Below are 26,653 nucleotides of genomic sequence, written 5' to 3' on the forward strand. Positions count from 1 at the left end.
TCTTTGTCTTCTTTTAGTAACAGCTTTTCTCCTAGGAATCTGCACTCTTGCTGTTAAAATTCCCAGCAAGTCCAAAGGCACTCTCATCCCCTCAAGATCTGCCAGTTAACTCACTGTTGCTACTCGGTACTGCCTTTGATAATTTAGCCCTTCCCAGAGTCAGGTTTTTCTCTATCTCAGGATAATATAAGGCTTTATCAAGCTGTCAAAACCCTGGATTTTGGCATAGCTTCCAAAAGGGTGTTGAAATATTCCCGAAGGATGAACCCTCTTGAACTAAGGAATCACTGAGGGGAAAGGAATGCAGGCAGGTCTGACAGGATCTGCAGCTTTCCCCTGATTTATTGTACCTTGCTTTATAGGAACTAAAGGCTCCTTCTGGTGAGTTCAGTACAGATGAGACACTCTCCGTGGATGGCGGATTTCACCACATGCTATTGGGTCATGCTTATCAAAACTCAGGTGTGCTCATCACTGACTCAGTAACCTCATTATTCACTTGGTTTCAAACTGTTTATCCCAGCACGCACTGTACCCCTCAAATATTTTTTCTTTGAGGGCTGAGATTTTATCAGGCACCATTATGGTTTCTGATAAGCTATTCAAAGTTTAAAGTACATATTTTTTTTTTTTTTTTAAGTCAGAGGCCTGCATCTCCAAGTACAGGGTGGTCCAGGATAAATCAGACCCATGAAAAATATAAGGACTATGGTTGGTCTTTTTGTAATTGTTGTTCGAAAAGTAATTGTCCCAAATTACAAAAAGGAGAAAAAAAGAAAGAAGAAGAATATAAGGAATAATTCTAGGATAGTCTTTTGGTATGTTTCCTTTTAGTCTTTTTTAAAAAAACATAACAGGTTAAGTGAAAAAAGTTAAGAATTTTATCACAAGATTTTGTCCCCATTATGCTACGGAGTCTGCTGCTTCATAACTATGGCTTTTAAAGGTGGCTTTGGGGGCGCCTGGGTGGCTCAATCAGTTAAGTGTCTGACTTCAACTGGGGTCATGATCTCACAGCTCGTGGGTCCGGGTCCCGCGTTGGGCTCTGTGCTGATGACTCAGAGCGTGGAGCCTACTTCAGATTCTGTGTCTTCCACTGTCTCTGTACCTCCCCTGCTCACACACTCTCTCTCTCTCCTTCAAAAGTAAATAAACATTAAAAAAAATTTTTGTTAAGATGGCTTTGACAGAGACAGGTTTTAGTGAACAAAATTAGGCTGGGAATTAAAAAAAAAAAAAGGGAAAACAGAAGTCATCATATATTTTTCATTATATTATTTTTCATCATTATATTTCATCTTTGAATTATTTCTTATATGTATTTTAGAGTTTTGCCGTTCCAAGCATTATCAATAATACATTATATATGTTTAAGGGAAACCTTGAACTTGTTTTAAGGTTTATTTACTCTACCAGGGATCAGTGACACTTTTCATCTCTGTTTCTTAAAAATTAAAGAATCCAGTCACATCAAAGAAGAGGAATTTCCAGAATTGAGTTCCATAAGAAACCAGTTGATATGAATGTGTTCCCTGAGGTATAAAAATGTTTTGCCAGTCCCAATACAGAGTGAGAAGATCTTAGGAGAATCTAACAAATGACACAATGCAGATTGCCTATCCCAAGTCCTCAGTCCTCAAAATTTAAATGCAGCATTCCACTTGCTCCTTTTTAAAGTTTAATAAGAAGAATAAGGTAATGTGTTGGAGGATTTTGGAAACTGAGTGAAGATGAAAGGAGCAGTGTCTTATGTTTGTGTTTCTTTTACATTTGATATCTTCCCATATTAGACAGGGAAAGAAAATATGCAAGAATACAAAGGGCAGTGTTTTTAATAAAACCTTGGCTGCTTTTCTCTAAGAACTAATGCAAACAATTTTATCTCTTTAGGGGTCATTTTCAAAGCAAAGGGAAGAAATAAATTGTCAGGATCCCATAAGGTACTTGGAAAATACACTCTTTTTGTGCTTTAACTCAGCTAGGGAAAAGAAACTGAGCAAAAAGCAAGATTTCACTCAGGTCTACTTCGGCCTCATGTGGAAGGAAGGAAGGAAGAAGGAAGGAATAGAGGTGTGTGGGGGGGGGGAACCCTCTCATACTCCATACCCTGTATCATAGCACTTATTAAAAAGAGACTTTAATATTTGTTCTTTAACTATACAAATTTGAGGGGCGCCTGGGTGGCTCAGTCGGTTATGAGTCGGACTTCAGCTCAGGTCACAATCTCGAGGTCTGTGAGTTCGAGCCCCGCGTCGGGCTCTGGGCTGATGGCTCAGAGCCTGGAGCCTGCTTCCGATTCTGTGTCTCCCTCTCTCTCTGCCCCTCCCCCATTCGTGCTCTCTCTCTCTCTGTCTCAAAAATAAATAAACGTTAAAAAAAATTAAAAAAAAACTACAAATTTGAGTTTTCTAGCAAGGGAAGAGAATTATATTTCTATTTTTCTGACATGATATGAAAACCTAAGTTAGCACAGAGACCCTGCTGTCAAGCTGGGGCCACCTGGGCTCCCCAGGAAGGAAATCCTTGGGAAGGATTGTATTCTATGGACCTACCTTTGACAATTCAGCTGTGCTTCATTCCTAGATGCATTTCTGCCTCATGTGTTAAAACAACCAGCAAAATGTGTCGTCCCTCAGGTGGGCACATTTGGAAGGACTAGAGGAGAACGAATGTACTTGGGCCACTTTCTATCTTAGAACAGCTACGAGGTGAGCTGCCACAGAAACAGAAACAGGGCACATCTGACAGGTTCTGGGTTTCCTTTTGAAAACAGGATATAGACCAGGCTTTCTGAAAGAGCCACTGAAGTTTGCAAAATGCTCTCTGCCCCTGGCTGATTGAGTGAAACAGAGCCAACTCTTAGTTTGGATTGGAAATCATGTGAAACTTATTTATGCCCTTTTTTATTTTCTCTCTTTAACTCTCTGTCCGTCATCGAGCAGAGTCTGAGCATCTGAGCCGAGAATCTGTGTCTGGAGCTGGTTTACATTCATACTGGAAATAAAACTCAATATGGGGTGAGAATCCAGGCTAACTGAAGTCAACTCTTTGTGAACAAAATAACCACTCTATGTCCCTCCTCAAAGCCTACAAGCTCCTGAGTAGTTCCCATAAATCCAGGTCCATTCAAAGGGTCTGCTCCTGGCTTTCCACCAGTAGCTTGCATCCACATGCATCAGATTCGACTGTCTCTTAAATCTGCAAAACGTTATCTGCCTCACGGTGCACAGACTACTGTCCCGAACTGTATTCAATCCAGATGGGCGGCTTTGCCACTTCCTGACTTCCATCCTATTACAAGTATGAATGTTTTGAAACCAGGCAACCAAGAGACTGATATCCCAACTGAATGCGAAGCATATAATATTTGGGGAAAGCTTTCTGGTGGTACCCCAGAAAATGAGGCTATTATGGCCCCCATTAACCACTGGATGTCTGAAATTTTCAACCTCCCAACATGTGGATCAGATCACATTTGTGGGAGGACATACCATGGGCATGCCCAGGGTCACACACAGTTCTCAGGGAACCAGCTTGACCTCCACATCTTTCCGTATCACTCACAAAAGAAAGTCAGAATATTAATTTGATATTAATATTAGTTTGAATAAATGATTATCACAGGAATAAGCCATAACCTTTTAAAAAAATAATTTGCAGCACTGGTGACAACAATTTATTGCAACAGCTGATCGGATCCATTAGCATTTCAGCCCTAGTCTACTCAGATCACTACCATTCCCATAAACATCAGAGCACTTCTCAATCATATGGTGGCAATTGGTTTATGTATCCACCTCTTCCTCGGGGGGCAGGGCCGAGTCTTGGCCATCACTTTATATAAACCAGTGCTCAGGCTATCGCAAGGATTCAATAACAGTTAGGAAAAGCAAGGGAGGGGCGCCTGGGTGGCTCAGTCAATTAAGTGTCTGACTTCAGCTCAGGTCAGGATCTTACGGTTTGTGAACTCGAGCCCCACGTTGGGCTCTGTGCATACAGCTTAGAGTCTGGAGCCTGCTTCAGATTCTGTCTCCCCCTCTCTCTGCCCCTCCCGTGCTCACACTCTCTCTGTCTCTCAAAAATGAATAAACCTTTAAAAAAATTAAAAAAAAAAAGAAAGAAAGAAAAGCAAGGGAAAGTTACATTTATGCCTTGAATATCTCTAGAAGGATCCCCAGGAAACTGGTGTCGGGAGTTGTCCTTAAGCAGAAAATCTGGAGGACTGTGGTGTGAACTTGCTTTTCACTATATTATTTTGTATTCATTAGACTTTTTACTCTGTGTTTTATATGTGAGTGTGTTAGGATAGATATTTACTGGCTGAATAAACAAATAGATGAATGAACAAGCTACATCCAGGAGCACAAGGTTGACGCCCGAATATTTTTGGCTATACTGACTTAATGGCAGTGTTTTCCTGACCCTGAGTTTCGAATCCTTTTAGTGACTCATATTCAGTTGTGTGCCAGGTCAAGAGAGTGCTGACACTCCAACTGACTCAGTGTGTCCAGACATTTTTAGCCTCGGAAGAGACAAAGAACTGTCACAAAGGCTAGACTTTATTGGTTTGGTTTTGATGCATTCAGCAGAAATGGAAATGCTCACTGCTTTTCTCAAGATTAGACGTTGTGTCTTATCTGGAAAGAGCGACTATGATTACTTCTTTAAGATAAAGCTCTAATCCAAGCTCAAGGAAAACTGGAATTCTTTAGGAAAGAAACAAACAAACAAACAAACCACATTTGGTTCATGTCCTCAGCTTTGTGTCTCCTTTGAGCCCCAGAGAGGCATATTAATACTGTGAATCTGAGAACAGTGGCTTTGGGGTCAGGCAGAACTTTCCTAACTGCCCCAGGCCTCACAATGCTCGGTTGTATATAAATTGGGAACAATGGTATCTATCTCACAAGGCTGCCATTAGGCCTACATTAGCTAATGTATTTAAAATCCCTGAAACATAGGGCTCAAAAGTAGTAGTTATTATTTTTATCCTAAAATAGTCTCATGGCCCCGTTCATCCTTTAAGTTGGCTGGGGATCGACACCAGTCTTTGCTTTGAGACAAGCTTTGAGGCTTACCTCTGATGTGCAACCACACTTTGAGTTTACGAATGTGTTGCTCCCTCCTGTAATGAGTATATTCTGGGTGTGCTGTTTTTGGCGTGTCACTTCTTTTGCCTACAGTGTAAAGATCAGCAATAAGCTTGCTACTTCCAACATTCACCACGTCCTCTGCTTATCATAATCCCTGATCAGTCTTCTTCGATAACATCACTTTTTATCCAACCGGGTCCAGATTATATAGTTTGAGGGCCGCCCCGGTGCTGTTGGAGATTTGTCAGCCCTGTCCTTTAAAGGGTGTTGGAAGGACATCGGTGCTGCAATCAAACATTGTGACAGTCTTGCCATGCCAAAAGAATTTGAGATGAGTTTGGGTTTTTGTCGTTGTTGTTGTGGTGGTTGTTGTTTGGAGTTGGGGGATGAGGGAGGCAGAGGCCAGAATTTTCTGAAACCACAATCCTCAAATTCCTGAATGTTCAGCGAGTTCGCCACGAGGTTTAAGGGCCCTGCTAACTCATCTGGCTACTGCTGTTGTCTGGGCCTTAGATGACTGGCTGGGGTCGCCGGTGGGGGGGGCGGGCGTGGGGGGCCTGCCTTTCCCAGCATGGAAGTGTGCAGCTCTCCCCGCACTCCCTGCCCCAACAATGCCAAGAGCCAGAAACAAGGGGCGGGAGTGTTAGCAGGCCCCGCTTGAGTGGCAGCTGAGAGAGCCTTCATTGTGCCTGGCGCACCGAGAGCAGATTGTTATTCTGCAGGCATGCGTTAGAGCCTGGGCAGAAGGCGCCATGCTCTTGCCCCAGTGGTGTCTTGCTGCTGCTGGGAAGGAGAGGGGGCTGCCGTCGTGCAGAACTTCTGTGGGCCACGTTCCAAGAATTGTCCCTAGAGAGCCCATCACAAGGGGAAAACATTTGTTTCCTGAATTTATAACTCTCTTCCATTCCATGAGTTTATTATTTCCCTCCACCTTTCCCACCTCCTCTGCTGCAAAATGACATCATTCCGTTAACCCCACTCAATTACGATTATATTCTCACTACTTCAGGGTATCGTCACTTGAACACGTATACTTTGCATAAAGCTTTATCATATAAAGAGCCAAGTTGGAAATAATTCTCGTCTTCTGTTTCATTGTCATTGAAGTAACACCCTCTGGGAGGTTAGCTGCTGTCGATTTAGCCCAGTTACCAAAAGAATGAGGAGTCTGTTTCTACAAAGATTTTTCTGGGCTAGAGGGTTCTGAGGCATCGATCTATGAAATGACTCCCTCTTTGCTCCAGGTATTGAAGACTCAGCTCTCTGCGCTTACTCATTGGCGTGAACTCATAAAGGACCACTGCTAAAAAGTCTCCCAGATTCATCAGCCAAAGAGATGTGCTAGAATTAGTGTCTTACGATTCTGGCGGTGGGATGTTTTGCAGCAATCAGAGACAGCACGGTATGACTACATCCGGGCAAATTGAATGCAGGAAGTGGTGACCAAAGATACGCAGAGATCATCTGGGGAAAATTTTGTAAAGGACCCAGTAAACACATATCATCTCTTCTGCCTCACCCTTCCTCCTCCCCCCAACCCTCACCTTCCAGAAGTAGAATTCATCAGCTTTGAAAGAATGAGAAATGTCAAATGCAGAAGGATTGTCTAGGGTGGAGTCTGCTGTGTTTTCCATTCTGCTTCTCCTCCCCTTCACCCCGCTACCATTCTGAGCCTGGAATATCAAAGGCACCAAAGATATTGAAACTCTTCCCCCACTGACTCAGCCTCACCACTATGGGTGGGGATGGCAGGGAAGTGTGCATGAATTTCTCTAAGCCATTTTTCTGGTTCAAGCAAAAGGCAGAGGAAATGAAGGAATCTGTCTGATGTATGAAGCAGACTCTGATTCTCTTCTAAGACATGTGCCCACAAGTAGGCTATCATTATTTGAGTGTGCGTATAATTAAAAACCTCTTAGCACTCTAGGCATATTTCCTGTCACAAGGACTGAGAACTGATCAGGCTTACCACTGTTGGCAGTGAAGGTAAAGAGGGCACCATGTGAACATACTTCCTTGTATGTGTAGGTATACATTGGCAAAAATGAACATCCTTCAGCCATTCTTTTTTTTTTTTTAATGTTTATTTATTTATTTATTTATTTATTTTGAGAGAGAGAGAGAAAGAGGGAGTGGGGAGGACAGAAAGAGAGGGAGAGAGAGAGAATCCCAAGCAGTCTCCACATTCTCAGTGCAGGACCTGACGTGGGGCTCAGTCTCATGAACCATGAGATCATGACCTGAGCCAAAATCAAGAGTCAACTAACTGAGCTCAACCAACTGAGCTATCCAGATGCCCTATCCCTCAACCATCTTCAACTATCTTGAAAGAGAGTACATTTTATTCATGTAATTTTTAGAAGAAGCAAAATCCAGGCATGTAGTAAACCTTTCACTCATGCATTCACAATAAATATTTTTGGAATACATAAAAGCAGATATGCATTGTCAAAAGAATGGATGAGTGGGTGGATAGTTTCTAGAACTCCCTAAATCTACTTCTATACACATTTTAAAAATAAATTTATTTATTTATTTATTTATTCATTTATTTATTTATTTATTTATTTTTCTTAGAGAGCATGAGGGTGGGAGAGGGACAGAAGGAGGAGAGAGAGAATCTCAAGCAGTCTCCATGCTCAGCACGGAACCCAACGTGGGACTCAATTCCATGACTCTGGGATCATGACGTGAGCCGAAATCAAGAGTCAGAAGTTCGATAGACCGAGTTACCCAGGCACTCCCACATTTTATTTATTTTTATTTTTAAAAAAATTTTCTTTTAACGTTTATTTATTTTTGAGACAGAGAGAGACAGAGCATGAACGGGGGAGGGTCAGGGAGAGGGAGACACAGAATCTGAAACAGGCTCCACCCTCTGAGCTGTCAGCACAGAGCCCGACACGGGGCTCGAACTCACGGACCGTGAGATCATGACCCGAGCCGAAGTTGGCCGCTCAACCGACTGAGCCACCCAGGTGCCCCTATTTTTATTTTTTTAAATAAGCTCTACACCCAGTAGGTGACTTGAACTCACGCCCCCAAGATCAAGTGTTGTGTGCTCTACTGACTGAGCCAGCCAGGTGCCCCTCTAAATCTACTCCTAAAGTCATGTACTGTATTTAAAAAACAAAACAAAACTCATGTGTATGTACTTTAGTGGCCCAATATTTTAGAGTAACACTGAAAGTTAGTCTCAATCAAAGGGAATGTAATCACGAGTCTGTAGTAAATTTTTCTTTTTTTCCCTATTATTCAATATAAGGAAATTTAACATGAAGACTGGGGAAAACTATTTGCTTCATGTAGCTTTTGCTTAGGAAGCCTGATGTCTGTTCTTCATGGCCTTCCCTCCAAAATAAGTTGGATAAAGGTGTACTCTTTTGAGAGGAGGCACTCACCAGAGCTGTGATGTCTGAGCTTGTAAAAGGAAGCTATATCGCAGGTAGAAGTGATGGAACAATGTTGGTAGAGGCACAACACAGATCCAAAGGCGTTTCCTTCTTCTGCCAGACTACAATCCAAATCTAGACCAACATGCTTTTGGTTTGGAAAGTCTTTTCAAAATATCAAAAATACTTCCAAGAAATCTGGTTTTAAAAACAAGTGAACTTAATCAAAGCTAAGATTTGCTTATATGCTTCCAAAGTAAGGCATAATAACAATTCCTTCCCTGGAAGGAAATAGACCATTTATGTTACCTAGTTGTTAATGTCAAACTGTGTTAATCTGAAAGCAATGACACTTATGGTCATGTAATGTTCACTGAGCATTCAGTATCTTACCAGTTGGCAACAGCATTTTAAAATCATGGTCCCTAGGGGCGCCTGGGTGGCTCAGTCAGTTGAGTGTCCAAATTTGGCTTAGGTCATGATCTTGTGGTTCATGGGTTTGAACCCTGCGTTGGGCTCTGTGCTGACAGCTTGGATCCTGGAACCTGTTTCAGATTCTGTGTCTCCCTCTCTCTCTGCCCCTCCCCTGCTCGCGCTCTGTCTCTCTCTCTGTCTCTCTCTCTCTCAAAAATAAACATTAGGAAAAAATTTAAAATCATGGTCCCTAACTTGATGGAGTTCACCTCATCAGGAAGAAAAAATTTGTTTGCTGGCTAAATGTGTGATTAATTATAATGATTCACAGTTTCTATTCTGAGCCCTGCCAGTCTACCCTGGGTAGCCCCGGGCAAATTGTTTAAATTTCCCCATCCTTCAGTTTTCTCATCGGTAAAATAGAACTAAGAATACCCATCTTCCTCAGCTATTCAGTGAGAATTAATTACTGTTTGAGATCCTCAGATGAAAGACTCTCTGGGCTATAACACAAACAATAAAACTGCTTTTATACACAGCTGGGCATGACTCACATGAGAAGAGACAAATTCTTGTAAGATCTACATCCTGTCAAGACCAGAATATATATCTGCCCTTCAATGGTATAAGTCTTAGACTGTGTCCAACAGAAATATAACGTTAGCCACATATATAATTTTAAGTTTTCTAGTTGCCAAATTAAAAAAAAAAATAGGGGCGCCTGGGTGGCTCAGTTGGTTAAGCATCTGACTCTTGATTTCAGCTCAGGTCATGATCTCATGGTTTGTGAGATTGAGCTCTGTGTTGGGCTTGGGCTTTATCCTGACAGCATGAACCTGCTTGAGATTCTCTCTCTCCCTGTCTCTGCCCCTTCTCCACTTTCTCTCTTTCTCTCAAAATAAATAAACAAATTATAAAAAGTAAAAAGAAACAGGTAAAAATAATTTTAGTAATATACTTGATTTAGCCCAGTATACCCCAAATATCATTTTAACCTGTAATAAGCAAGTATTAATGAGTTCTCTTATGTTCTTTTTTTTACAAGTAAGAAATTAAAATCTGGTATATGTTTTACACTCACAGAATATTCTGATTTGGACTAGCCAGGTGTCCAGTGCTCCTTACCCACAAAAGGGCTAGTGGTGCCTGTATCAAGAGTTCAAGCCTAAGAATTCCCTCAACTCCAGGCTACAAATGTCATCCATTGATCTATGTGCCTCTGGTTTCTCTTAGGTGGATAGGTCGGCACAAATATACTCTACTCTCATCTTCTATACTGTTTGGCTTCAGAGAGGACACTGCTAGAAAGTCCCTGCTTCCAGGAGCACTCAAGAGATTAGCAAGATGGTAATGGAAGATGCTCCAGGAAAAAAAAAAAAAAAAAAAAAAATATATATATATATATATATATATATTCCCACTTCTCTCTTCCTCACAGAGGAGCAGAGGAGTGTCTTGACACATTTGGGGCAAGTTCCCTGTATTTCCTACCATGATTGCCAGCACACATTTGGCATCCCACACAGAATACACAGAATCACAGCATCACCCCCAAGACTTGGCTTAAGAACATTCAGTCAACTTTAAATGATTCCCAGTAAAGTTGATGAGAGTTTGAAATGCAGTAAACAAAATCTATTTTGTTTTGTTTTGTTTTGTTTTTTTCATTTCTTTGGAGGGAAACTGTCGTTGGATTGTTTGTTCGGTTGGTTGGTTGTTCTTCTTGAAACAGAAAAACATGAAACTATTAGAGGCATGAACCATTGTTGATTTTAACCCTTAAATTCATTTGCTTTAGAAAAATCCTAACTCAAAAACTATAATGATTTTTCAAATCAATTTGAAATAGATAAGCCACAGTGTAATCTTATACAATGGTTTGCATAGTGCAAAATGCTCATGAAAAATATGCCTCATGTTGGACACATTGGCCATTTCATTCTTCCCATTGATCTTTGGGAAACTGTCTTTTCTTGGTAATCTCTTAATTTCATGCTGAGACCATCCTGTTTCCACCTAAACTCCAGTCTTGATTTACCCCAGGTTTCTGCCTCATACCCTGCACTAAGCACCTTCTCTGTGACCCTCTTCACATAAAGTGTGGCATGATCTTGAGTCTTTCCAAGCTGACCTCAGGGTCATCAAATGTTTACTAAACATCTACCTGGGTGAAACACTGCCCTGCAGGAAATGCTACCATAAGTACGATGAAGGGCCTGCCCTCCAGCTGCCTCTATCTGGAAGATGTACATTATTAATGTGAAAGAAGGGCCAACCCACAGGAGAAAACAGCAAACGCTGCATACAAGCATATTTTAGGTAGTTGAGGGGTTAGTACTTCAATATGTGAATTGGGAGGGGGGCATAAATATTCAGTCCTTAACAAAGGGTCTCAGGGTAAAGACACCCTACCCAATTGGGTTGATGAGCAAAGATGAAAGTTGAACCTGAGATAGCCATTAAGGTGCCCTCCCTTCTGGATACTAGCAGAAGCCATGCATCAAGGACCAAATCAATGAACAATCATTTATATGTCAGTGCAGCTCTTTCTTGATAAGTCTATTATGTTGCACTTGGCTCCTGTAGCCTTTACTTCTTCCTGAGCTCCAGCCTGCATATCTATCTGCCTTCTGGACATCTCCACCTTTATGACCCACAAGTATCTAAAACTCAACATCTCCAAAACAGAATTCATGATATTCTGATATTCTACCACCCAGCTTGTCCTTGCACCTGCCTTCCCAAACCTTTTTGGTACCAACATCTTCCACTCAGTCATTCAAGCTACAGATCTCCTCTTTCCTCACCCCTGAATTTAATGGACTAAAAGCCCTGTCAAATACACTCCTTGTCTTTCTTATCCCCATCCCTCCTCACAATCTCCACTTCATATACCCCAGTTCAGACCATCATTATCTTTCTTTTGAACTACTGAAAGATAATAATAACAATTTTTTACATCTACTGCTACTACTACAACAACTACAACTACTAGTGGGAGTGGTAGTTAGCATGTATTGAGAGCTCTCTATATAGCAGTCCCTGCCCTAAGCACTTTATAGGTATCGTTCCCTTTAATCTTCACAGCTATTATAATTTGCATTTTACAGATGAGAAAACCAGGTCAACAGAGGGGCTAAGGAACATGCCCAAAGACACAGGTGCTAAGTGGTAGAAACAGGTGCTGAATCCTGGCAGTGTGAATCCAGAACTTGCCTTCATCATGACCCTGAAGTATTCTGCCTTCTCAGCAGTGTAGTCCCTCCTTCTGGACTCCTCCCTTCCAATTCTCCCTCTACTTTTGCCATAATGATCTGTCTAAAATGCAGTCTGATATTCTCATTTCCTGGCTTCGAATTCTTCAACTTTAGCCTTCATTTCCTACAGGGTAAAACTCCATGGGGCCCAAGACCACAAAACCCTCCAGACCATGGCTCTGCCTTTCTCTCTAGTTTTGAATACTTTACTTACCCTCTCACTCTTTTTACTCTAGTGCTTCTAAATACTGTTCTCAGAACATGCCATTCCTTTCCATGCCTCCAACGTGACACATGTGTTCTTCCTTCTTCACAGAACATTTTTCTTCAGTAAGGCACCACATTCCTTCCCATTCAAACTTCTGTGAATTCTTTATATCCCAGCTTGAATGGAGCTCCCCTCAAGGAAGCAAACCAATTAGTGAAAAGTCGTTTGCTGAACGTGAATTCCTGAATGCTTACTTTGTCAAGGGACCAATTTATCAAAACTTTAAAAACTTTAAACTACTTAGAAAGTTTATAACACTTATCTTGGATGAGAGGGTTTCTACAGCCTTTTTAAGAGTTCTGTGAGGTTACAAGTTGACCAGGTTAATTAACTGATCCCAGAATCCTGACCTACAGATTTTCCCTCTTTTCCTTCTGTGGCTTCTGTACCCATGTCTACACTTGAATGATGTACTTATCACCACATGGAGTAATCATTTCACATGTCTGAGATCTCTAGGATATTGTGAGCTCCGTAACAGTCTGGCTGTGTATTTTTACCTCTTGTCCCTATGTTAAGTGGAGTGTGAAGTATGGTAAAGTTTGAATAAATATATTAAGCTGAATTTTAACTTGTCAATAAATGAGCACTTTTATGTTCTACTCCATTTCATCCATAAGGAAAATTTAAATTAAATTAAACAGACAAAACAAAATATGCATTCTAGAAAGTAGAAGTCATAGAATATATATATTCAGGCCTGCTCCTAACATTTTGGGGGCCCACCTAGGAATACAAATGGAGTATCACATACCTACCATAAACAAAATATTTTGAAGTTACAAAAGTAATCTAAGAAACTATTCAATTAAATATATTCTATCTTTTTACCTTGAAAAATATCTTCATAATTATCTGGAAGCTAGAATGAAATTTAGAATTTTCAATGGTAGTATGGAGATATCCAATCCCAGACCTTGGCCCTTAGTCCGTGGCCCCTGGCCTATAGTCTACCCCTCTTTCTACCCCAGCTTTGTTCCACACTGTGAAATGCCACGCACACAACACACACACTCACTCACACTTACATGGACATCTAGCCACCTAAGATAGCTGCCCCTTGGCTGCCTTTTGATTGCACAATGGTGCAGCCCACTCTCTTAGGAGGCAAGGCCCTGGAGGAGGCTGAGTGCTTTGGGGCAAGGAATTCCCAGTACCATGTTAACTAGAATCCCTTTGGCTTACAGCCATTAAATATTATATTGGAAATGAAAAAGTATGGATGGTATATTAAATTTTAGAAGCAGGTTTTGAACTTTTTAAGACATCTATATGATAATCTATTCTTATGAAAAATTATATGCATGCATAAAGGTGCATAGAAAAAATCCTACATCAAACTATATGTAAAAAATTATACATCAAATTTATTATGACTGTTACTATCTCCAGGTGGTGGGAGCAGGTGTGATTTTTTTTTTCTTACCTGTATTTTATATGTTTCCACTATGATCATTAATCACTTATGTTATTTTTAAATAAAATTTAAAATCAAAAACATTTTTTAAAGTACTTATACTAGGATAATTTCTACATGGCTAAGTGAAACATGATATTTGTTAAAACCTCAGAAACTTGGTACTTCCTATCCAGGAATAGTAGAGGATTTATAAAATATACCAAAAAACTCACTGGCTAGTGAGGAAAATGCATGAAGCTATTGAGACCTCCATATTTACAGACATGTGCTCATGAGGCTATGAATGTATACATTTATACTGAGTCATATAAAAATACTCAAAAGTATACAGTGCATATGTATTCATCCTGATGCCTGGAATTCTGTGGACAGAGAAGTGCTCTGTTCTCCATAGAGCCTGTCACTAGCTCACTGTCTGAATGTGGGCAAGCCACTGTGGGCCCAGAATGGTGTAGTCAGGGTATGAAACTAATCATTAGCAAGATACTCACTGAGTCTTACAAATGACCGTCTCTCTGACTGATGTTACTGACTAACATGGAATGGAGGGATATTATTTATTCACATTCCAGGTAATTCTAAGGACTGTGTGTGGGGTGGGGGAGCAGGGTGATGTGGGTACACACACCATACCCCACATGCATATGCAAATTGCAAATGGAGCTTGGATGCTTATATGCATGGCATTTCAATAACCTTAGATGTTGTTGGGGTTTTTTTCCACGGAGAGTAACCTTCTGCCTCCAGATGGAATCAGAATAATCATCATATAAGTTTTCAACAATCTCGGTGAATAACAAAACTGACCCAAATATTCCCTCAGTGTTCAAGCTATAAATTAATTCTAAACTAAGCTTCTCTGAACTCATTTTTAAGAGTTAGTTTTAAATTAGCATTTCATGCCATTTGTAATAAATAAGTGTTACATATAAACAAAAATATGACAACATTTCTATTTTGGGGGGATTCTATCTATTCCATAAATATTCACTCCCGGATAAGTGTCTGGGGGTGAAAAAAGTCCATTCCCAAAGAACTGCTTATTTTCTCCATATTCTGAAAAATTAATGTTTGAAAACAAGAAAGTATTATATATTCTGAAGGTTTATGCATTCCATTATCAATTTTGTTTCTCACGATACTAAAATAGAAATATAATTGCCTTCATAAGCTACACAAATAGCAAGTGAGAAATCAAAGAAACATTCCATGGTGAAAGACAATTAAAAATATTGAATGCATTGCCATAACATGCCGCATTCACACTCAAACTCTTGTATTTATTCGTTGTATTTACTTGTCTAGTCAATTGTCTAATAATTATAAGGATACATTTGAAAATCTGAGCATCTTAGCAATAGAACACATACATCCTTGGAATCAATCTTAAATTTGGTCGTTAAATTGACAAGATAGCCTCAGAAGCTTGTACCTAATCTGTGGCAGAATGGGCTAGCCTTGCAAATTCACCACAATTTATAACATTGTCACCCTGGGGAAAAGCATTCCAAAACATGGCTCAGAAATCATTTAACCATACTTTCCTGCACTTTTGGACACAAGAAGAAGACAATGCAGTGCCTAGGGGAATGCTCTGACACTCCAGGGTTAGAGATGATCTGTCTCTGTAGATTGTTTTTGTTTGTTTGTTTGTTTAATTAACTGTGCTTTGTTTTTCTAATTATAAAAGGAATGTATGCCTGTTGCTATTAAAATTAACAATGCAGAAGGTAAAATTTAAGAAGTCAACATCACCCATGATTCTATTATTCAGCAATACCCACTGTCGACAGTTTGGTACATTGTCTTTTTATGCCTTTTTATAAGGGTTGGTAACTTGCATTTAAAAAAATTTATCATAGGGGCACCTGGGTGGCTCAGTCGGTTGAGCGTCCGACTTCAGCTCAGGTCATGATCTCACGGTTCGTGGGTTCAAGCCCCGTGTCAGGCTCTGTGCTGACTGCTTGCTCAGAGCCTGGAGGCTGCTTCAGATTCTGTGTCTCCTTCTCTCTCTGCCCCTCCTCTCCTCGTGCTCTGTCTCACTCTGCCTCTCAAAAATAAATAAATGTAAAAAAAAAATTAAAAAAATTTATCATAGGGGCGCCCGGTGGCTCAGCTCAGTAAGGTAAGCATCCAACTCTTGATCTTGGCTCAGGTTATGATCCCAGGGTCATGGGATCAAACCCCACATCGGGCTCGGTACTGAGTGTGGAGCCCACTTAAGATTCTCTCTCTCTCTCTCTCTCTCTCTCTCTCTCTCCCTCTTCCCCTTCTCCCCTGCTCATGTTGTCTCTAAAATAGAAAAAATAAAATTAAAATTAAACAATAATTTTTTTTTAGCTTATCATACATAGTATTCTGCCAATAAACACACAAAAAGATGTTCAACACCATTAGCCCTTAGGGAAATGCAAACCAAACTCCCGGTGAAATATCATTTCACACCTACTAGAATGGTTATCATCAGAAAGACAGATAATAACAAGTACGAATGAGGGTGCAGAGAAGTTAGGACCCTTACACATTGCTGGTGGGAATGGAAAGTGGTAGCCTGGCAATTCCTCAAAAGGTTGAAATACAGTTGCCATGTGACCCAGAAATTCCATTCCTAAATTATACCCAGGAAAAAGGAAAAACAGATGTCCACACAAAACTTGTATACAAATGTTCATAGCAGCATTATTCATAATAGCCAAAAGGTGGAAACAACCCGAATGTCCATCAACTGATAAATGGATAAGGAAATGTGATATACCAGGTAGTGGAATATTATTTGGTAATATAAAGAGATGAAGTACTGGGGGGCCCAGGTGGCTCAGTCAGTTAAGCGTCCGACTTCGGCTCAGGTCATGATCTCACAACTCGTGAGTTCAGGCCCCGCATGGGGCTCTGTGCTGACAGCTCAGAGCCTGCAGCCTGGTTTGGGTTCTGTGTCTCCCTCTCTCTCTGCTCCTCCCCCACTAGCACTCTGTCTCTCTCTCTCAAAAATAAATAAAAGTTAAAAAAAGAGAGAGAGATGAAGTACTGATATATGCTACAACATGAATAGCTATTTAAAAATCACCCTAGTGGGAGGTGTCTGGGTGGCTCAGTGGGTTAAGTTTTGAACTTCTGCTGAGGTCATGATCTTGTGGTTCGTGGGCTCAAGCCCCACATCAGACTCTGTGCTGACAGCTCAGAACCTGGAGCCTACTTTGGATTCTGTGTGTGTGTTTCTCTCTCTGTCCCTCCCCCACTCACACTCTGTCTCTCTCTTTCTCTTTCTCTCAAAAATAAATAAACATTAAAAAAAAATCATGCTAGGGGCACCTGGCTGCCTCAGTTGAAAGAGCATGCAACTCTTGATCTCGGGGTTGTGGGTTCAAGCCCCACGTTGGGTGTAGAGATAACTTAAAAATAAAATCTTAAAAAAAAAAAATCACCCTAAGAAGCCAGACACAAAAGACTCATATTGTGATTACATTATTACAGAACATCCAGAATAAGCAAAGCTATAGAGAAAGAACATCCAGAGATTAGTGATTATTAGGGCTGGGGGGAGGAAGAATGAGGAATGAAACTTAGGTGCAGAGGGTTTCTTTTCGGGGTGATGATGATAATCTAAAAATTAGCAGCAATTTACAACTCTGTGTACTAAAAACCATTGAATTGTGCATTTTGAAAGGGTGAATTTTATGCTATGTGAATTATGTATCAATAAAGTGTTATTAAAATACATATATTAGCTGTGCAACCTTAGGTTATTTAAGCTGACTCTTAATTTCTTTTTTCTATAGGGTACTGTGAGGTTCTATTAACATATATATCTAACATATGTTTAATATAGAAATATAATCACTATTAGATATACAATCACTGATATATAGGTACATACATGTACACAATCATGAATATATACTATATAATAAATATATATTTCATATTTTTATTGTATATGTAGATACATATGTATATACTTATATATATATTTAAATACATCACTTAACATCGCACCTGGCACAGAACAAACTTTCTGATAATGAGAGCTATTAAATCCTTTATGCTACAGCAAACCTCCTGTAGGTTTTTTTGGACATTAAACAATATTTATTTTACAGCCTAATATTTTTCAAGGTAGTTTGAGAGAACTACTAGAGCAGTTAAACAGGATTCTTAAATATCAGTAATAATAATCTTTGTCAGTTTTAGTTGTTACAGAGCAAACCTCCTTTTTAATGTCTTTTTTATGTCTTTTCTCGGTATAAAATAACTAGCCATTCTCCTCCATGTAATTTCCTCATCTTATATTTGAAAATCCTAATTATTAATCTACTCTTCTGGTCAGCTCTCTTCTTGATAAATAAACTCAGATTCATAACACTTATCTGACTGGTGATTTTACATTTATCTGCTTGGTTTTATTAATTTGTGTACTAAACCATTCTAAGAAGGCAAGAACCATGCCTGTTTTTGTTCAACCCTGAATCACCAGTGCTAGTGAAGGCCAGACACATAGTTAGAGCTCAAGATATAATTGTTTAATGAATGAATGAATGAATGAATAGATATGATATCTGCTCAGTGCCTTCCTGTAAACAGGTGGTTCGCAATGAGGGATGGGGTGTGGAGAGAAGGCGGGTTGTCATACAGGATACAGGTTGTCATGCCTGAATCACCTGCGGTGATTTTTTTTAAGTTCCCTGACACCTCCTCTCCCCAGGGCGTATCAGACCAGAGCTAAGAGCGTGCTACGTCTGAGGCAGGAAGGCCTACTTCACCCAAAATACACCTCATACAACTAGTCACTGGTGACAGAAATATCACCAAAGGACACAAAACCTTCCATTCATAATCAGAGATAAAGGTTAAGGTTCAAATACCTTCCACCAGTGTGATACCCTGACTAGACCAAGAGTCAACAAAGCTGGCCTGTAGACCTGCTTTGGCTTCGGATGTGAGTATATGACAGGAAGGAAGGAGCATGAGTATGCAGGCAGCTGAGAGTCCGACGAAGGTGTGGAGAAGTGAGGCACAAGCAGGAACACAAAGGCTTCATCTTCTTCATAACTTTGGCGGCATCAAGCCTGCTTTCTCTTGGGCCCATCTGTTTTCTGCTCTCAAGGTAAAAAGCTCTTAAGTCCCACTGCCCAGGATGAAGCCCTGCCTCGGCAGTCAGGATCTGACCACTGGCCCACACAGTGATGCTTCCACATATGAGATGGGAAGATAGCTTCTTGCCTACTGCGTGCTACCTTCATTCTTATTTCCCAACAAGTGTTCTTTTTTTTTTTTTTTTTTTTTTTTTTAACAGAGCCCTAATGGCTAGTTCACACGAACTGGATCACCTTTGATCCAGTCTGATTCCCAGGATCCTCGACTGTATTCCAACTCTATTTTTAACTTTTTAAACTGTAAAATATGACCCATATAGTGCATAGAATACAAATGAATAGTTTCACGGGTTATTATACAGTCAACCTCTAGGTGACTAATACACAGTTTACATTATACATATATCCAATATTACAATAATTTTATTGCATGTAAGTGAAGCCACCATAGGAATAATTTTTAGGAAAAACAAAAAGAAATGATATATTGTAAACACTTCCGAAAGACCCTACCCACGGTCCCTTTCCAGTCACAACCCCTACATTCCTCTCTAAAGGAACCATTCTTCTGACTTTCATGACATTCACTTTTCTTGCTTTGCTTAATGGACTTAACACCTAAGTACGCATCTCTAAAAAAATTGTTTGATTTTGTCTGCTTTTGAACTTTCCATAAATGCAGTATATAATTCTTTCCCCTGGATCCCATCCACTCAACATTGTTCTTAAGGTTCATCCACATTATTGCTTGTAGCTGCAGTTGGTTAATTTTTATTTAGACACAGTATTCTAGTGAATGAATGTCCCACAATTTGTTTACACATTCTACTGTTGATGGATACTTGGATTGTTTCCAGTTTCAGGATATTATGAGTAAAACTGCTCTGAGCATTCATGTACGTGTCTCTTGATGTACATGTGTGCCTATTTCTGCTGCGTGTATATCTAGGAGTAGGATTCTGATAACTTATCTGGAAACATGCGTATCTTCACCTTCATTAGATAATGTCAAACTATTTTCTGAAATGACCACCAATTTACAACCTGACCAGCAGTGTTTGAGAATTCTCTATACGTTGTATTATCAGACTTTTTAACCTTAGCTTATCAAGTGAGAAGTAGGATCTCGTCATCATTTTGATTTTTTTAATTTTTTGATTTTTAATTTTATTTTATTTAAAAAAATTTTTTTAATGTGTATTTATTATTGAGAGACAGAGAGACACAGAGCATGAGCAGGGGAGGGTCCGAGAGATGGAGAGACACAGAATCTGAAGCAGGCTCCAGGCTCTGAGCTGTCAGCACAGAGCCCGACACGGGGCTCAAACTCACAAACTGCGAGATCATGACGTGAGCTGAAGTTGGACACTTAACCGACTGAGCCACCCAGGCGCCCCTAATTTTTTATTTTAAGTGACCTCCATGCCCAATGTGGGGCTTGAACTTATGACCCAGAGCTCAAGAGTCACATGCTCAACCTGCTCTACCAAATGAGCCAACCAGGCACCCCCTCCTCATCATTTTAGTATGCCTTCCTACCCCCCTCCCTCTTTGGGGAACACTTTCTTTCCTAGCATTTGCTCTTCCTTAACATTTTGCTCACGAGTTCTTTTCTACCTGCCAGCATGAATTCATTATTTATTCCAGTGGAGCAAACTATACCAAAAATTAGTGGCTTAAAACAATAAATATTTATTATCTTGCACTCTCATTAGTGTAGGTCAGGAATCTAGGAGTGCCTTAGCTGGGTGGTTGTGGCTCAGGGTTTCTCATGAAGTTACAGTCAAGGTGTTCACCAGGGCTGCAGTCTGAAAGCTTCCCTGGGGGCAGAGGATTCACTTCTAGGGTGGCTCACTCCTGTGCCTTGCAAGTTCATGCTGGCCTCCACAGGGCTGCTTCCATGTCTTCACGCATGGCAGCCGACTCCTCCCAAAGTGAGGGATCTTAGAGAGGGGCAAAGAGGAAATCACAGTGCCCTTTCTGACCTGGTCTTTGAAGTCACTTCTGACATATTCTATTCATTAGGAGAGAGGCACTAAATATAGCCTGAAAAAAAAGGAGAGAAGAATTAGGCTTCCTTTCTTGAAAAATGGGGTATCAAATAACTTGTGTACATGTTTTAAAACGATCGCACAACACAATTCGAAATCTCTTGAGTGTCACCATCTGGCAAGCACCAAATATAATCGTTATTACGGGCATTAATGGATGTCAAAATTCCTGGGCAAAAGTTTGATTTAAAAAAACAAAACAGAAAATGCGCATAACCACAAAGTATCTTCTCACAAGATACTCACTAATTACAAAGAGAATCATAACTTTACAGTGGAAAAACTTAGCAACGCGACCTTGACCAAGTTATCAAAATTAACATCACAATAATGAGACATATCATGTGACTTCCAATATGATGCACTGAGGACACATAACATCATTTCTGTGGTATTCTTGCCAAAAATGCATAACTTAAATTTAATCACGGGGAAATATCAGATAAGCTAAACCCAAGTTTACGAACGTTCTACAAAATAACTGGGTAGTACTCTTCAGTAATATCAAGGTCATGCAAGACAAAGACAGGTCGAGAAATTGTTCCAGATTAAAGGAGATTAAGGAGACTAGAGAGATATAAAAACGAAATGTGATCTTGGACCAGAAAAAAGCACATTAATCAGACAACTAGTGAAATTTGAGTAAGTTTAGTAGACTGGTTTAAAGTGTTATAGTAATGTCCTGGTTTTAATAATTGTACTGTGGTTATTTACATAAGCTGTTAACATTTGAGGAAGTGGGGGAACAGTATATTGGAATTCCTTGTCCTAGTTTTGTAACCTTTTGGTAAATCTGAAATTTCAAAATGAAAACAAAAAACTAAAAAATTATTGTAAAAACATAATTATCTTAATTAAAGGATCAATAAAAAAATATATGAGTGATATAGTCACATCAGAAGCTCACTAGTCTCTAACAGAGGTAGCTGCTGAGAAGAATTGCAACCGTTTTCAATATGGCCTCCATTTCTCCCCTCTCCTAGTCCTACCTGGCCTTTCTGGTGAAACCCACACTAGCTGTCTGTCTAAAACATATATCTGATCATGTCATTCTGCTGAAACCCTGTCAAGGGCTTCTCACATCTAAGGAGAAATCCATTTTTCCTAGCAAGGAATCCCCACATGAATCCTTGGCCATAACTATATAGAACACATTCCCTAAGACATGCAATGGATCTTTGCATTTGCTATTCCCTCTTCTTTGCTGGAAAAATCCTGATGTTTTCTTGTAGATTAATCTCCAAATGTCTGTTTTTCTGTCTTTTGGGGGACCCTTTTCTCTCCAAATAGAGTTCATTGTTGTCTCCTGCCTCCTATGGCATTTTGTAAGGGATCTCCCTTGTCGCATCTGTTGTACTATGTTGTACGTAAGTGCTGAGACATCTGTTGTTGTTCTTGGTACTCTGAGTACCCTTAGCTTCTAGAGGGTCAAATCAACCTCTATTCATTCCCAGCATCTAACACAGTAACAAACAAATGGTAGACATATTAGTCATTTATCGCAATGTGAAAAAAACAAATCAAAATTAAATAAATACAAACTTAAAGCAATAAATAAAATAAATAAATAAAAGCCACTTAAAGCAATAAATATGTATTATCTAGCATAGTTTCTGAAGGTCAGAAGCCCAAGAGCAGCTTAGAAGGAAGTATTCTGTCTCAGGGTCTTATAAGATTCAAATCAAGGTGTCAGGCAGGGCTGCAGTCATCCAATGGCTTGATTGGGGCTGGTGAATCTGTTTCCAAGAGGGCTTGCTCACATAGCTATTGACAAAAGGCCTCAGTTCTGGTCCAGCTGTTTGCAGAGGGCCTCAGTGCTTCACCACAAGGGCCTCTTCATAGGTCACGGACTCTCCTCATGATGTGGCAGCTGGCTTTCTCCAGAGCAAGTGGTCCAAGAGAGAAAGCATGGCAGAAGCTACAATTTTTTTTTTCAATAAACTATCTCAGAAGTGACATACCAACACTTTTGCTGTGGTCTATTGGTCACACAGAGAGCTACCCTGATAAATGTGGAACAGCATCAGACAGACCACGCATACCAGGAGGCAGGGATCATTGGGAGCCATTTTAGAGGCTGATAGACACAGTAGGCACAAGTATTCAATGTCTAAAAGGAAGGAAGGAAGGAAGGAAGGAAGGAAGGAAGGAAGGAAGGAAGGGATTTACCTCTTCTGGACCATATCCCAAAGCACTTAGTGATTAAAGAACCAAAATGAACTTATTTATCTTAAGGCAGTCTTTGCTATAATAAAGTCACCTCCAGACACTGATTAGGAACATGAAAAGTACTTGAGAGAGGTTCCCGATGCATTAGTCACCCTTCTCTAATTGAAGGACCTTACAATTTTTCAGGAATATGGACTTAGATCAGGGGAGACAGGATACTTGACCTGAGGTCACTAATAAGGTCAGGTGACCCAGCAGTAGGCTCCCTGTCCACTGAGAATTATCAGGGTGAGTTTTAGATGAACACACCTTCTGGGTTCAGAACACTGAGTCTTCTCCTATCTTCATTAAAGGGAGATTCATTTGTTCAGGGGATGGCCAGCTCATAGCACATCAAAATGTTGAGCTTTTCCCTTTTCTAATTTTGGGATGAGACATGCTTTTCCATTACATCCTGCTCTCTGGTGGAAAAGCAGAACAAATATCTGGCCATCCCTGTAGATTTTTATTGAAAAGTCTCATATTACTTAATAGCCATGTACCTTAGAGAAGGATTTACAGCCTTAAACCTTCGCGTCGTCCTTCTGCCTCACACTACTTCCCTACATGGACTGTCCTTTCCTTAACTCCTAAAACCAACCTATTCTTATTCTACCAGTTCTTCTAGTTCCAGCTGAGTATCTGCACCTTCAAGAAGTTTCTCTAGATCATTCCTTCCAGAGAGTTCACTTCCTTATTAGACCAACCCTATCTTATAATTGTTTCACTCTTATAGCATCTGAGTTTGTTCTTTAAGTATTTAGGTACATGCAGGATATATCATACATATTTTAATCTCTACTTCCCCAAAATAAATATTCTTCTTTTTTCAAAGTAAATATTCTTTAGATGAATGGATACATTTGATTTTCTTCCGTAGAATAACATTTAAAAAGAACTCTTTACCCTTGAACACTTGAGGGTAAATACTTCTGTAATATTCACACCATTTTTCAATCTTTTGTTCTTTAGTCTGTTTCTTTTTGCCTTTGTTGTGATTTTAGGTTTTTTAAATTATTACACTCTTGAAGGTAGGACACCAATACTGTATAAATAATAAGTTACATGAGTCCCTTGTTGATACACTTCCCCTTTAACAAAATTAAATTCACTAATCACATTCATTTCTAAAGCCTTTTGAAAATGTGTGTCATGCTTATGGGTGGCCACATTCCACAGAAGTGAATATGTGCTACAAAAGGAAAGGAGGCTTGGGGGTGGGGAGGAAACCCTTACAAGGCAAGAGAACTGAGCATGTGCAAAGTTCTGAACTAACCAAAGGAGGGCAGAGAAGTGCAGTTTTGGAAATAGGAGAACGAAAAGAGAAAAGGAATTTAAGGGAGAGAGGGGAGTCTGACCACATTCAGATTACCCAGAATCCACAAATGGGGAGAGGGCACGTAGGGAAGGATGCCTCTTCATCAGAACACTGCTGATTCTCAGGGCCTTTCTGGCTTCTCTTTAGCAGGCCCCATCCTCTGGAGATGCCCACACCAAGATACTACTCCTCACGCTCAGTGAGTCCTGAGATTCCAGCCCTTTACCTGGCATGTTTGTCTCCCTGCATCAGAATTGAAGACGGTAGTGTGGGATGGTGGAGTCCAATGGACTTGGAAGAATTCTGGCTCTGCTACTTAGAAGCTGGCAGGTTACCCAATGTCTTATAGCCTCAGTTTTCTCATCCATAAATTGGGGTTAATAATACCCACAGCGCAGGTGTTATTGCGGATCACAGGAATCACAGGATTGTTGTAAGGACTACACATTAGTAGGTATTCAATAAATATTAACTATGGAAAGCAGTCTTGCATGGTGGCTAACAGCATGGAGTCTGGATCTGTACTGTCTGGGTTTGAATCCTCTTTGCATTAGCTACTCTCTGTGTAACTTACTTTCTCTGCGATTCACTTTCCTCGTCTGTCAATGGGGGATAATAGTAGTTTAGCCTGTATCTCAGAGTTATAGCACAGTGCCTGGCACCTAAAAGGCATTCAGCAGGTAGAAGTAGCAGTAATTATTGTTGTTGTTAAAAAGATGCAGCGGAGGGCAACAGTTAAGACTGTGTGCTCTAGTGCTGAACTACCCGGGGTTCAGATCCTTGTTCGACTCTTTAACAATTGTATGATCCCAGAGTCTCCATTCCCTCATCTGTAAATTGGGGATAATAATAGTATCTACTTCATAAGATGAAATAAATTCTTATATGTAAAGTGTTTAGTGCTGATGCATAGTATACAATAAATGCTAGCCGTCAGCATTATAAAGTCCAAGCAGCCATAGCTCTCGTTTTATGTGGGTCATTTTAAAGCTTGATATTTAATGAAATGAACTTAAAGTTTATGTGTTCTGTGCTGATTAACCCGAACTACCAGTTCCCTTGGAAATAAGCCAGGCTATTAACCATAAAAGGTTTTCAACAGGGTCCCAGCTGACCATCTTTTCGGGGTCTGTGTGTGTAGGAGATGGCAAGCTGCATTCTTAAAACCATTCTCTCCAAAGAGAAGACCGTAAGGTTCTCAGAAAAATTAAATGCCCTCATTACCCGAGAGTGCCATTGTCTCAACTCTCCCACCCTTTACCTTAATGACTGGCACTGTGAAGTCCCACATAAAGGGAAGAGACCTCATAATTAGGCATGTTGGAGAATCATACCATGTGCTACAGACTGTGGTTTTCAATGACAAACCAAAAGCCAGCCACTTCAACTCGCATTTTTACTTTCCTCTCCAGCTGTACTGCAGGAACAGCACAAGTCGTTCGTTCAGATACCGGAAAGGCTGACAGTCCAGGAAACTTTTTTTTCATTTCTTCAGCCAGTAATCTTGCAGCATGGTGATGTCACCCAACAATTATGCAATATGACTTAACTGTTGGATAGGTGACAGAAATTCCACTGACACCAAGATCACAATGAAACTGCTTAGCTGCTAAATTAGTCATATTGTACATTACCGATAAGTCACTTTTAAACTGATTAACTGCCAGTTCAAACAGCACTATTGTCTAGTTAGGAAGGCAGGGCCCTATCACTCATAGTTTAAATGATCACATCCAGTTATTCCAGTGTCTGAATAATGCAAATGGTTATTGAACTTCATAACACCACAAGCCACTTGAAAAGGGACACAGTGTGAAAAGGACACACTTTCTATCTTCTATTTTTAAGGGGCAATTTGTATAATATTTTCTTGACTGTATCCTCAAATTAGTCGTTCCAATGTCTTGATGATTTTCCAAGTCCAAATAGCATGAGAATAGGATCCTGTTCCTCAGTGAAGACAGGGATTATTTAGCATTGTTTTTTCTTTCTTCCACAAGTTGGCCTCTGTCCTACAATTCAACTACACTGTGAAAGGGGGCTTTTTACTGACCATAAGCCACGAGGTGGATCTCACTTACTCCATAGTATCAGTTATTAAAATAATGCCTAAATTTTCCTATTTAAAAAGTAATACACGTG

General features: G+C 40.1%; 1 protein-coding gene across 1 annotated transcript in view; it reads right to left on the minus strand.

Annotated features, from left to right (window-relative positions):
• The window catches only part of LOC115522826 (protein SET-like), a 37,140-nt gene extending 11,408 nt beyond the window's left edge, over nt 1-25,732 (minus strand). Inside the window, 3 exon segments of the mRNA XM_030328430.1 lie at nt 3,092-3,291; nt 5,792-5,939; nt 25,627-25,732. Of these exon segments, the coding sequence (XP_030184290.1) occupies nt 3,092-3,291; nt 5,792-5,939; nt 25,627-25,732 (454 nt within the window).
• Between the last annotated feature and the right edge of the window lie 921 nt (nt 25,733-26,653).

Source organism: Lynx canadensis, chromosome C2, assembly GCF_007474595.2.
Source record: "Lynx canadensis isolate LIC74 chromosome C2, mLynCan4.pri.v2, whole genome shotgun sequence".
Classification (NCBI taxonomy): Eukaryota; Metazoa; Chordata; class Mammalia; order Carnivora; family Felidae; genus Lynx; species Lynx canadensis.